This window comes from Sapajus apella, unplaced genomic scaffold (assembly GCF_009761245.1).
Source record: "Sapajus apella isolate SASKATOON/1434 unplaced genomic scaffold, GSC_monkey_1.0 scaffold4, whole genome shotgun sequence".
Classification (NCBI taxonomy): Eukaryota; Metazoa; Chordata; class Mammalia; order Primates; family Cebidae; genus Sapajus; species Sapajus apella.
The window spans coordinates 45,791,199-45,804,919 of record NW_022436944.1 but is presented as its reverse complement, the minus strand read 5'-3'; the positions used below and the strand labels follow the sequence as shown (position 1 = coordinate 45,804,919).

The following is a 13,721-nucleotide window of genomic DNA, read 5'->3' as shown; positions in this document are numbered from 1 at the left end:
TATAAGCATCTGGCATTCCTCCTACTTGCACTCATTCTGTCTCCTGCTGCCCTGTGAATAGATGCCTTCTGCCATGATTGTAAGTTTGGTGAGGCCTCCTCAGCCATGCAGAACTATGAGCCAGTTAAACCTCTTTATAAATTACCCAGTTTCAGGTATTTCTTCATAGCAGTATAAGAATAAACTAATACATCCAGATTGTAACATATTGCAGAATTTCCTTCTTTTTTTTTTTTTTGGCAGTTTTTACGGCTTTATTTGAACACAAAACATGCACATGAGCTGTCTACTCATATTTTTCACTTCGCAGCTTCGCATTAGGGTTGGTGATTCTGATGGCCAACTGGGCACCTCTTTCCATGATAGCTTTGCAGTTCTTAGAGGAAACATTGTGAGCAATCTCAGCACAGTAGGATTTGCTGCATATCAGTAGCACTTCCAGCTTCTTGACTTTGTGGACCAGGAACTTCCGTAAGCCTCTGGGCAACATGTGTGTTGTTTTTTATTGCTCCCATAACCAATGTTGGGCATCAAGATCTGGTCTTTGAACCTTCTATGAACCCTGTTGTCAATACCTCTGGGTTTCTGCCAGTTATGCTTAATTTTGCTATATCGGTCAGGCTGGTGTCAGATGAACTTCTTGGTTCCCTTTTCTACTATCTTGGGCTTACAAGGGGTCTAAGGGTAACCATGATGCCGAGGAGATGGCTGCCACCTCCCTAGGCAGCCTCGAGGAAGAGAGAGCTGCCTTCCTTTTAAGGCAGAATAATATGCTACTGTATGTGTATGCCACATTTTGCATCTCCTTTCATTCATTCATGGATACTTGGGTTGTTTCAATGTTTTAGCTATTGTGAATAACGTTGCTATGTACATAGGTGTGCACATACTTTACTGTGAAATCCTGGTTTCAATTATTTTTGGTATACACTCAGAAGTGAAATTGCTGGATCTTATGGCAATTCTATTTTTAATTTTCTGAAGAACCACCATAGTTTTCCACGGTGACTGTACCATCTTACATTCCTGCTAACAGTGCACAAGTATTCTAATTTCCCCACGTTCTCACCAACACTTACTATTTTCTCATTTTTCAATAGTAGCCATCCTAATGGAAATGAAATGATATATCACTGTAGTTTTGATTTGCATTCCTAATTCATGATACTGAGCATTTTTTCATGGGTTTATTGATGATTTGAATATCTTCTTTGGAGAAATATTTATTCTTTTGAATATTCTTTTTAAAAACTTTTTTTTTAAACTGAATATGTATTTGCAGTTTAATCATTAGTATGTGAATATTGTTAGGTAAAGTAGAACTTTAGCCCACAGAATATATGATAGCATCGTTAGTGAATTTGAATTAGTGAATTTTAATGTGATTCTAACAGAGACCATATTCAGAATTAATCCATATGATTAGACCATTGACTCTTTTTTTTCTTTTTTGAGACAGAGTCTCGCTCTGTCACCAGGCTAGAGTGCAGTGGCACGATCTTGGCTCACTGCAACCTCTGCTTAAGCGATTCTCTTGCCTCCGTTTCCCCAGTAGCTGGGACTACAGTCACATGCCACCATGCCTGGCTAATTTTTGAATTTTTAGTAGAGATGGGTTTTATCATGTTGGTCAGGATGATCTTGATGTCTTGACCTCGTAAATTCGCCTGCCTCAGCCTCCCAAAGTTCTGGGATTACAGGCTTGAGCCACCGTGCCCAGCCCAACTCACTTTTATTAGTAGAAAGACGTTATTTATTGATTAAGAGTAGGTTTTGGAGCCAAATGTATACAAATCTTTGTATAAATTCAGCTCTTCTACTTCCTGTGCATCACTGAGCAAGCAATTTAATCTCTATGACTCAATTTCTTCATGCAGAAATAAGAATGATCATTTTTAGAAATAAATGAAATAATACATTTAAACAAGTCAGAATAATACCTGCCTAGTTCTTCACCGACTAATTATTTGTTATTGTTATTATTAATGGTCTTAAGATTTTGGTTGTTAATTTTTTCCAACTATAGTATTTACTTTGAATTTTTATGTAATTGGTTTTTGTCCCAGAAGTCATTTTTTAATGCTGTATTTCATGGGGCATTGTTTAAATATTTTTTATGTAGTTCTGCTAGTTTATAATAGGCATTTTAAATTAATCTAAGTCCACCTTTAAAAACACTATAGGGCTTCATGTATGGTTGCAGTTACCTTTTAACAGAATTGTTCCAATTCTTTCCTCTTGTCCCTAGGACATCGTTGTCATTCATTCACCTATCCATATATGGTAATCACCCAACATATTGCTATTGTTTTTATTTAAAGTTATTTTTTAGATTAAGAAAGAATAAGAAAAATACAATATTTCATTTTACTTTTATTTATTCTTTTCTGATGCCCTTTCTTTCTTTATATAGATCTGGGTTTCTGTCCTATATCATTTCCCCTTTCCCAGAAGAACTTCTTGTAATACATTCCTTTTATGGCATGTCTGCTGGAGGTGAATTCCCTCAGTTGTTGTTTGCCTGAGAAAGTACTTCTCCTTCACTTTTAAAAGACAATATTACTGGGATATGGAATTCTAGGTAGGTGGGTTTTTTCTTCAAAACTTTAAGTGTTTCACTCTGTCTTCTTCTTTGCATTGTTTCTGATGAAAAGTCTGCTGTCTTTTCTTTTCTTTTCTTTTCTTTTCTTTTCTTTTCTTTTCTTTTCTTTTCTTTTTTAGACAGAGTCTTGCTGTTTTGCCAGGCGCCAGGCTGGAGTGCAGTGGCCTGATCATGGCTCACTGCAACCTCCACCTCCCTCCCAGCTTCCAGCAATTCTCCTGATTCAGCCTCCTGAGTAGCTGGGACTACAGGCGCCCACCACCATGCCCAGCTTATTTTTGTATTTTAGTAGAGACGGGGTTTCACTATGTTGGCCAGGGTGGCCTCGATATCTTGACCTCGTGATCCACCCGCCTCGGCCTCCCAAAGTGCTGGGATTACAGGCATGAGCCACCGCGCCCAGCCCATCTGCTGTATTTTCTATACTTATTCCTTATTCAAGATTTTTCTATTTGTCTTTGGTTTTCTGCAGTTTGAATACAGTATTACCTAGTTAAAGAATTTTTGGTATTCATCCTGCTTGGTGTTCTTTGAGCTTTCTGGATCTGTGGTTTGATGTTGCATTCATTTTAGAAAATTCTCAGACATTATTACTTAAATATTTTATCTACTTCTTTCTTTTCTTTCTGTTATCCCAACGTACATTTTACTTGATCTTCATGTAGCTCTGCGACTCAGTTTGCCACAGTTCTTAAGTGTTCCATTTCATTTTGAAATTTTCCCACAGTTCTAGAATGTTCTGTTCTTTTGTTCTGGCCTTTTCTCTTTGAATTTCAGTTTGGAAAGCTTCTATTAACCTATCTTCAAGCTCACCATCTTTTTTCCTTTAGCTATGTCCAGTCTACTAATGAGCCCATCAAAGGCAGACCTCATTACTGTTACAATGTTTTTGATTTCTAGCATTCCCTTTAGATTTTTGTGTTAAAAAATTTCCATCTTTCTGCTTATACTATACATCTGTTCTTACATGTTGTCTGTTTTTCCCATTAAAGCCCTTAATTTAGTAATCATATTTAAAGTTCCCTGTTAATTCCAAAACTTTGCTGTATCTCCGTGACAGATCTTGCTGAATGACTCTGATCTGATGCATGGTTTGTCTCTTCAGACTTTTTCAGATTTTTTTTTCACCTCTCAATATGCCTTGAAATTTTTTGTTAAAAGCGGGGCCTGATGTATTGGATAATAGGAACTGAGGTAAACAGGCCTTTCATATGAGGTTTTATGCTAATCTAGCTCGGAATTAATCTAACTAGAGTTGTTTTGATGTTTGCTATAGTCATAGGTAAATTCCTCCAGTGTTCTTGTTGTCTCCCTCATTGTCTTTAGGCTTCCCTAAGAGCTCCTCCTTAGAGTCTGCATTTATCTTGCTTGTTGTTCATTTAGTTGTAATCCATTGTTATTATACTGGAGCCCTATTGATGTGATGATAAGTTATCAAGGAGAAAGTTTTATAATCTTTTGATTAAATCTCAGGGTTTTAGTGGGCCTATGTCTCTGGGTCTGTGCATTTCACAAGTGTTTGTTAGCCTTTTTACCCACATAGGTGAGACAGGAAGGCTACAAGGGGCTGGAGTCAGGGAAATATAAGCCCTTCCCCCAGTTCAGAGAAGACTGGTAAAATCTTTTTCCCTGGAGAGTAGGCCTTAATTTGAGGAGAACACTCTGGGTATGTATACCTTACAATTGTTACTCTTTCCCTGTTTCTTAGAGCCACAAAGGGATTTTTCTTGGTTCTTCATTGTGAAAACCTGCTGGGCTTCCTGCAGGCAAAATGAACAAAAGTGTGGGGACCCTCTCCCAAGACTGAATTTCTTATTCCCAAGATAGTCCATACTTAGCTTCCAGCAACCTTTGTCAAAATTGCTATTTAAATGTCCTTACCAGTGTATGGCTCTAGTGATTTCTGTTACATGTAAGCAGATTTTGGCTGTGATTCTTTATATCTATATTTTTGGATGTTGGGGTGATGGTTCACTCTGTGACCTCAGTTCTCTAATGGGTCCAAGAAAAGTCATTGACTGCAATTCAGCTTTTTATTGTTTTAAAGGTGGCAATGTCGACCTTTGCTTTGTAGAAACTGGAAGCTGAAATCAGAAATCCCTCTGAAGGCTTAACTATATGTGTGTCTCTCTCTCTCTTTTTTAACCATTTGATCAGTTTTCACATATGTCATTTATATATTTTGCTACTCATTGTATTTTTGTCTCCTTTTTTAGAGACAGAATCTCACTCTGTTGTCTAGGCTGGAGTGTGGTGGCTCAATCTCAGCTCACTGCAACCTCTGCCTCCGAGGTTCTAACAATTCTCTTGCCTCAGCCTCCCAATTAGCTGGGACTGCAGGCACATGCTGCTTATGCCTGGCTGATTTTTTTTGTATGTTTAGTAGAGATGTGGTTTCAATGTGTGGCCCAGGCTGGTCTCGAACTCCTGACCTCAGGCATCCACCCACCTGGGCCTCCCAAAGTGCTAGTATTAGAAGCATGAGCCACCACGCGTGGCTGATTTTTGTCTTTTTAAAAGTGTTATACTATGCATTTTTAAATTTTTGACAACTGGCTTGAGCCTTAGACTTACTTCTACTACAGGCCCGCTAACCTTGAAACAGTACTTCTTTTCTTGTATTAACAGGTTTTTTTCTCTGTGTAAAATAAGAATGCTAATTAATATGTGATTATACAGGCCCTGAGCAGCTTCAAAGTACTGTGCTCCTTTATATGATGCCTTAAAGAAATGCCTCTTGATCAGGTACTTACTGAACATGTTATGTGTTTGAATCATTGGGCTCAGCCAATGACTCGAACACAAATGATTTAAATGACTCAAAATAAATAAATAAATAAACCATCTGAAGAGACAAAACATGCATTGGACCAGAGTCATTCAGCAAGATCAGTCACTCAGATACAGCACAGATTTTGGAATTAACAGGGAACTTTTGCAGGGGAGAGACAGTATAATAACATAGCCTTGCCTTAAGCAGCTGAATATAAGACAAGAATTAAAATATACAGATCAGTTAGCCAGTCGTGGTGGCAGACACCTGTAATCCCAGCTACTTGGGAGGCTGAGGCAGGAGAATTGCTTGAACCCAGGAGGCAGAGATTGCAGTGAGCGGAAATCGTGCCATTGCACTCCAGCCTGGGTGACAGAGTAAGACTCTTGTCTTCCAAAAAACAATACAGATCAACTGAGTGTAAAGCAGAATCCAACAAATATAATGTATGAAGTATAATTTTTAAAATATTATGTTGCTAAGTGAATAAATTGCGGTGAGAAATGGCATAGACACAGAATGTTCCTGTTTGTGTCCATCATATTCTCTCTCTCTAGGCAAATAACCAGGAAATTTGCTCGAGGAACAAGAATCTACAATAAAGTGCATTGGTTAGGTGAATGCTGTGTTTATCCTGATGCATTTGTCCATCTGTCCTCACAGTGGGAATGATATTATCAATGGACCAAGAATCCTTCAAGTCCATTAGCTAAGACTTAAAGGCCATTTCCCATAAAAATCTGCTGATGTTCCCTGCTGACATTTGCTCCAGCATTTTTTCTTACTACTTATAAAGATACTACATGGGTTGTGGAAAATTTGGAAAATAGGGAAAAGATAACTATCAATAACTTTATCACATTGGAGTATGACTTTTAAGATCTATGTATACTTTCACACTTAAAAAGTTTTCACTAAAATAGGAAAGAAAAGACACAGCAGATTAGTAGTGAAAATTATAAAAATCTGTAAAAGATTGGGCTTTTTTTTTAAAGGCCATGAAGGATGAGTAGGATTTATAACCTAATATGTCAAAGTACATGCAAAGACAGGGTTAGGGCATTTTCTTCTAAGTGTAGTGATCAACATGCATAGAGGCAGAGAAGGACAGGCTCTATTTGGGAACAATGAATAATACAGTTAGACTGTGTGAAGGGTAGGGTGTATATAAAGCAGTGGAAGATCAAGTAGGCTGAAACCATATTTTGGTTGACATTGAATTTCAGACATAGCAGTGTATACTGAGTTCATTTTTAACTGTTTTCAAAAAGAATTAGTGGTAAAATGAAACAAAGCATATTTCTAATAAGGTTGGAAATAGTAAAGACCAAAGAAACTCAAAAGAAACACATGTCTTGGTGAAAAGACTAATGTTATATTGTTACTATAATGAACATATAACAGAACTATTATATAACCTTATTCGTCAGAAAGCAGGAAATGATTTCTCAGGGAAATCAGGTGTTCTTGAATAGGTAATTCAGCACGATTAACTATTGAAGCTTTGAGTGACATTAAACTGTATTTAAGGAAGATTAATAACAGCTTGTAAAATGAATTAAAATCAAAAGAGTGCAAGGTTAGAAAAGTTAAAACACAATAGTAATCAAATTTACATAAGAGGGATAAGAGGGTGAACAAAGGTTGAGATTACAAGGGAGAAGATGTATGTGAAAGTTGTTGGGGCTATAGAATATGTGGTATTTGCAGTTGATAGGATAAGGCATCATGTATATATAAAGAAGATGCCAAAGATGACTGGGTAACTTTGAATCTAGGCCACAGGAAATTCAGGGAGCCAGTAGAAACAGGTTTTGAAGGGAAAGGAAGAGTGAGTTGAGGTGCCTACTATCTGGACTGCCAAGTGAAAACATAGGCCTGGAACTTTGATAAGAAATCAAGCCTTGAAATATACTTTAGGATGATAGGTAAAGCCGTGCAAGTAAATGAGATTGCTAAAATTGAGAGGACGGGGTGGAGAGGTAGGATTACAGAGGTTCTAGAAAACAGTGTAGCACTAGCCACATGTGGATATTTACATTTAAATTAAGTGAGATGAAAAATCAAGTTCTTCAGTCGAATTCAGCACGTTTCAGATGCTCAACCACAAGTGGTTAGTGGCCATCCCATTGGGCAGTAGAAATAGGAATTATTTCCATTATTACTGAAAATTCTATCGGATGGTGATATTTTAGAAACACAACAGAATATGGGAAGAGGAAGAATAACAAGTGAATGAAACTTAAACATATAATGAAATAAGTGGTATAATAGGCATAATGAGCATATTAATTAGGGTTAGGTCATGCTATAAGTAAAATGACTGGTGGCTTAGAGATTATTTTCTCATGTAAGAAATTATGAAAGTAATCAGTGTGGTGCTAATGGTGAGCTATCATCAAAGACATAGGTGCCTTCTGTCTTTTGGCTCTGATGTGCATGTTTTTCATCTTTTACATTATCTCATAGTCCAAAACGGCTGCTGCAGCTCCAGCCATTACATTTGCAGACCAAGCATCAGGAAGAAGAAATGGAGAAAAAGCATAAAGGCTTTATCTCTAATTTGAGCTTCTTCTCTTGAAGTAGTCTTCTAGTAGTCACATGAAGGTTAGTCATTTAGCCACAAGGGAAGTTGGGATCTGTAGGTTTTAAATGAAAAATAAGTGGCAAATGGATACTATATGGCCACCATCCGCTTCTGCCCCGGTTGAGTGAATGGCACTGAGATGATGACGAAGTCCCCAGTGGCCAGGTTGGTGATTTTTCATTAATGCATTGGGCTGTTTTTTCCTTTCCAGACAAAATCATATTCTGGGTCTATGAACTGGGGAAAGTGTTTTGGTTTGATGCAGCAATAGGGACCTTGTGGCACTGCTGAATGAGAGAGAGAAGCATGGTTTGATAGCTTTGGCCTGGTAGACTGAAGGTTTGTCATGATTACATGTTCCAAATACTGGTAAAACACCTTTTTGGAGGAGGAAGAACCCATTTTTGAAAAGTGGTAACAAAATATATTGTGGCCTACTAAATTGTATATGAAGATATGAGATGGAGAACATGCATGAGGCTACCTCTACTGATGTTTTTACCCATTTTCTTATTTCTTGTGTACATTGAAGAGGTTTTCAGAGGACGGAGTTAGGGCTTAAACTTGTTGATTTTATTTTGTCACTTATAAGTTACTAGAAATCTACATTTATATGGTATTTTTGAAGATGCTAACTTTAGAAATGTGAATTCTTAATTACATTTTTGAAATAAACCCCAAATACTGTCTTCACAGAATTTAGCATCTAAGTCAGACTACTGTTTATCCTCCATATCTGTGAGACTTCTGAGCTCTTATACAGGAATCTACTTTTATTTCTCTGAGCCCCTAGTGAAGGATATTGCTTAAATGAGGAACATTGACCCTTAATTGGGTGTTACTGTTTGATAGTCATACTTCCAGCTGGAAACACGCTGAATTATACCTGGAGTATGTAACATTGAAGTACAAATGGGCTGTTTTCCTTTCCCTTCCTCTTGGTCTTGATAATGACTATTTGGTGAACATTTACAATCCTAAGTAATATTCTGAGGCATGTTTGTTCAGTCCCTGCATCATTCAAATATTTACTAAGCATCTAGTGTATAACAAGCAAACAGTAAGTGTGGGGGATATAGCAGTGAACAATAAGCACACACACACACACACACGTGCACGTGTGCAAAAAGTGCTAGGAAGACCAGTGGGATAACAACAGAGTGAGTGACTAGTTAAATGCTGTTTGATACAGGATTGTTAGGGATGGCTTTTCCAAAAAGCAACGATTTCCCTTTTAGGTAGAAGGCATGAGCAACTTCAAAGGCCTTCTGAGGTGGGAGTGAGGTTGGCAAGTTTAAGAGATGGCAGGGAGAGCATGGTGGCTATAGGCAGTGAACAAGACAGGAAGAGATAGGGTTTGAGGTCAGAGAGGTAAGAGGGTATTTAAGATTTCTGGAGCTGCCATAACAAATAACCACAAACTTGGTGAAATAAAAAGAGTTTATTCTTAAAGTTCCAGAGGCAGAAGTCCAAAATTATTTTCACAGGGGGAAATCAAAGTGTCCCAAGAGCCACGCTCCTTTTGGAGAGGAGAAAGTGGTGGCTGCTGGCAGTCCTTGGCTTGCAGCTGCATCAGTCCCGTCTTTAAAGTCAGCATCTTCAAATCTCTCTCTGTTGCATCTTCACACTGTCTTCTCTGTGTGTAAAATCTCCGTTTACTTCCGTCTTAAGAGGTTACTTGTGATTGCATTTATCCAGATGTTCCAGGATAATCTCCCCATCTAAAGATCCTTAACTTTATAACATCTGCAAAGATCTTTCTTTTTTTGCCACATAAGGTAACGACATTCATAGGCTATAGTGATTAGGAAATGGATATCTTTTGAGTTTTTAGCCTACCACAGGGGGCAGCTGAAAGAACAAGAGTTAGGACTTTGAATTTTATTCACAACAAGATGGAAACCCATTGGAGGGTTTTTTACATCATATAATCTGGCCTGTGCTTTTAAAAAGACCACTCTAACTGCTGCATGGTAGGTACCAGACTAAGGAGGAGAATGACAGTCCTCTGTTTCTAAAACGTTGTTTTTGATCAAACTAACTCATGAATATCTTCCTGTTGGAAAACTTTCCTATTACATGGGAAAGACCAGATTCTCCCTGCCATTCAGTTCTGTTCCTTTTCATGTCTTGGGTATTCATACCTGTTAATAATTATCTATAAAAATAGTTTAAGTTGTGTGAGGTTTACATAAAATTTATCATCTCATGTATATTTAGCTCCTTGGTGTTTTTCATTTGCAAATGTGTGTTGGACATCTTTTTAACTCCATAGTATTTGATAGTACATATATTATTATTTATATAATGCTCTATTGATGGACATCTTTTTAACTCCATAGTGTTTTTGATTATACATATACTATTATTTATACAATTTTCTACTGATGGACATAGAGGTTGTTTCCATTTTCTCTGTTCTAAATGCTACCACAGTGGAGATTCTTATAAAGCATATCTCCTGGCACACATCCACAAGTGTTCCTCTTGGATAGATACCGAAATGTCAAGTATGTGTAATACTTTTATACTATAATGGGTCCTGCCAAATTGCCTTCCAATTTATACTAGAAGTGTCTAAGAGTATTTGTTTCAACGTAACAAAAGTATTGAATTTTTTTTGTGGACTTGGTGAATTTTTCTAATGAGTTTCTTAATGTTCTCATTGATTTGTAGAGGTTCTTTATGTATTTAGAAATTTATCCTTTCTTTGTTAGACCTGTTCAATTTTTTCCTCTCAGGGTTCTTTAGGGTAGCTTCTGAAACTCAAAAGTTTATATATTTTTTGTCATTATTGATTTTATAGTTTATTTCTTGCTTAAGAAGACCTTCCCTAACCCAATGTCAAAAACATAAACATATTCACCTATAAACTCCTATTGCTACTTTTATAGTATTCCAGGGAGATAGATTTTTTTTTAATGAAGTGTAGTAGGGATCTGATACTTAGATAGCTATTTGTGCCAATATCATTTATAGAACAGTCCATCCTGTTGGAGCTGCTTTAAAATGCTAACTTTATTAAATACTGTGCATTAGCTTAGAAATCTTTTCTTTGTTTCATTGATCTGTTTGTTACTCTTCACTAATATCACGATGTTTTGATTATGAGAGTTTTATAATATGTCTTGACACACTGTAGGCAAATTTACCTCATGATTCTTATTCAAAGTTGTGTTGGCTATTTTGTGCATTTTCTCTTTCACATAGGATTTTGTAGTTAGCTTGTCAATTTTTTTTTTTTTTTTTTTTGGTGGGGGGATGGCGCTTTGCTCTGTTACCCAGGCTGGATGCAGTGGCACAACCTTGGCTCAGTGCAGCCTCCACCTCCCGAGTTCAAGTGACTCTCCTGCCTCAGCCTCCCAAGTAGCTGGGATTATAGGCACCCACCACCACGCTCAGATAATTTTTGTAGCATTTAGTAGAGATGAAGTTTCACTATGTTGGCCAGGTTGGTCTCGAACTGCTAACCTCAGGTGGTCCGCCCGTCTTGGCCTCCCAAAGTTCTGGGCTTATAGGTGTAAGCCATTGTGCCTGACTAGCTTGTCAAATTTTATGAAAAAATATTTTATAATTTTAATTGGGATTATGTTAAATTATAGATTAATTTGTGGAAGGTTAACAACTTTAAAAATATGGAGTTTTCCCTCCAGGAACATTAATATTTCTGGCCTTTTTATGTTCTCTGTAGTTTTTCTTCTATAGTTTTTTTTTATTTTGAAATACATCAAACATAAATACAAGAACAAAGTATAATATATCAAATGCCTATGACCAACATCAAGGTTTATTAGATTTTAACATTATGCTATATATGTCCTTCATATTTATGTGTTATCACTGTTTTAATCATAAAGCATTAAAGATAGAAATGAGAACCCCCATATATGTTTTTAAGTTGATTTTCCCTCTCCTTCCCTTCTTCCTAGAGATACCATGGTCTTGAATAAGATCAAGAGAGATCTGTTTATGGAAAAGTGGGTATAATATTAACTGTCATGTTATAACTTGCTAGGGTTATTATATATCCTAGAGATATGGTTGTTTTTATGTGTTTGGGAATGAGTATACATGGATAGATTATATTGTACAGTTGAAGCCCTAATAGAAAAGCTAGTAGTATGATTTTTTAAATATCTGGAATTCTGTGATTTCTGCCTTTTGTGATTGTTTCGTGTTTACTTGTGTATATACCTGATAGCAAATTTAATGTATCCCATTTTTAAATGTTTTTCAAAATCAGATTTATGTTTCTACCTCCCTTGTACTTCAGGATCATTTCTAAACTGACTATCGTTCCCTAAGAGGTCATTGTGTTCAGCTCACTTGTTAATGCATAATATCAGTTAGAGAATATAAAGTGGTAAACATTCTACTGTTTTTGATGTGCAGTTATACATCTCATTGTATTTCAGCCTAGTGCACAATGAACTGACAGTTTCTTCTTGCCTCTTATTAGTGAAAACCTCTAAAATCATCTTATGTTTTCATATTTCTCAGGTTCGTATTTGAGAATAAATATGTGTGGATATTTTTAGATTTTGTCAGCTTTAGATCTTACTTGGTCCTCTCTTAATTTCTCAGGTACTAATATAAGTGATGAGGATTTTCTTTTGCTGGAGCTTTTGCACTGGTTTAAAGAAGAATTTTTTCACTGGGTGAATAACATTTTGTGCAGCAAATGTGGTGGACAGACTAGGTCCAGAGATGGATTACTGCCCAATGATGATGAGCTGAAGTGGGGTGCAAACAGTGTGGAAGATCATTACTGCGATGCCTGCCAGTTCAGCAATCGATTCCCAAGGTGGGTGTTCCAGACAGTAAAGTCAGAGCAATCTCTTAGTGAAATAGTTAGAAGTGAATTTTTACTAAATGAACTTTTAAATATTTCTTTTAATTATCAGAAATATATTCCTCTAAAACACAGGTGAGCAAACTGTGGCTGAAATCCAGCCAACATCCTGTTTATAACTAAAGTTTTATTAGAACATAACCATGCTGATTCATTTGCTTATGATCTGTTTTTATGCTGCAACAGCAGAATTGAATAGTGGTGACAGAAATGATAGGACCCACAAAGTCTGAAATAGTCACCATCTGTCTTTTATAAGAAATTTGTTGTCTCTTGTTCTAAAGTATAACTTGAGTATAGTCATACATGTTTAATGCTATAAATCTTGTTATTCGTTTTTAATACCTAATTTTTAGCTGTCCTATAACTAATAATAATGATAATAATGCTGATTATTGTGAGAGTAAATACAATTATATGTTTAAAATAATCATCCAATGATAATATAGAAGGTAAAAGTATACTTCAGTATGATTATATTATTTTCTTTTTAAACACAGAAGTTTAATTAAGTGCTTCTCGTGCCCAAGCTAACCTACTCCTCATATCTCTAAATTTTAAACTAAAGAAATTTTAAATTTTAAATTAATTTCCATTTAATTTATAAGCCTGTTATCAGATTTGCTGAATTGGTGATGCTTATAAAGTTTGGTTGTATTATCAGTCAAGAAAAGATACCACGTTTTAAAAATATCTAATTTTTTTTAACTTAGGGACATAGTTTCTAATCATGTGCTTGTTTTAACCTCTAGCTCTTCCCTATATGGGGCTGGGATGATGAACACTGTTAATTAGAAGCTAATCTGGTTCTTTGATTTGTTTACACCAGTAGTATACATAGAAGGTAGAAGCATAGGATGCTCTAATTCTACCTCCGTACTGTAAATTTACAACTTTTAAAAATTAT

At 36.3% G+C, this 13,721-nt stretch overlaps 1 protein-coding gene across 3 annotated transcripts in view; it reads left to right on the top strand.

Annotated features, from left to right (window-relative positions):
* Nucleotides 1-13,721, top strand: part of NGLY1 (N-glycanase 1) — a 60,774-nt gene that overhangs the window by 28,321 nt on the left and 18,732 nt on the right. For all 3 annotated transcript variants that reach the window (XM_032267971.1, XM_032267965.1, XM_032267977.1), the window contains exon 5: nucleotides 12,547-12,766. In XM_032267971.1, coding sequence (XP_032123862.1) covers nucleotides 12,547-12,766 — 220 coding nt within the window. The remainder of the gene's footprint in view (nucleotides 1-12,546; nucleotides 12,767-13,721) is intronic.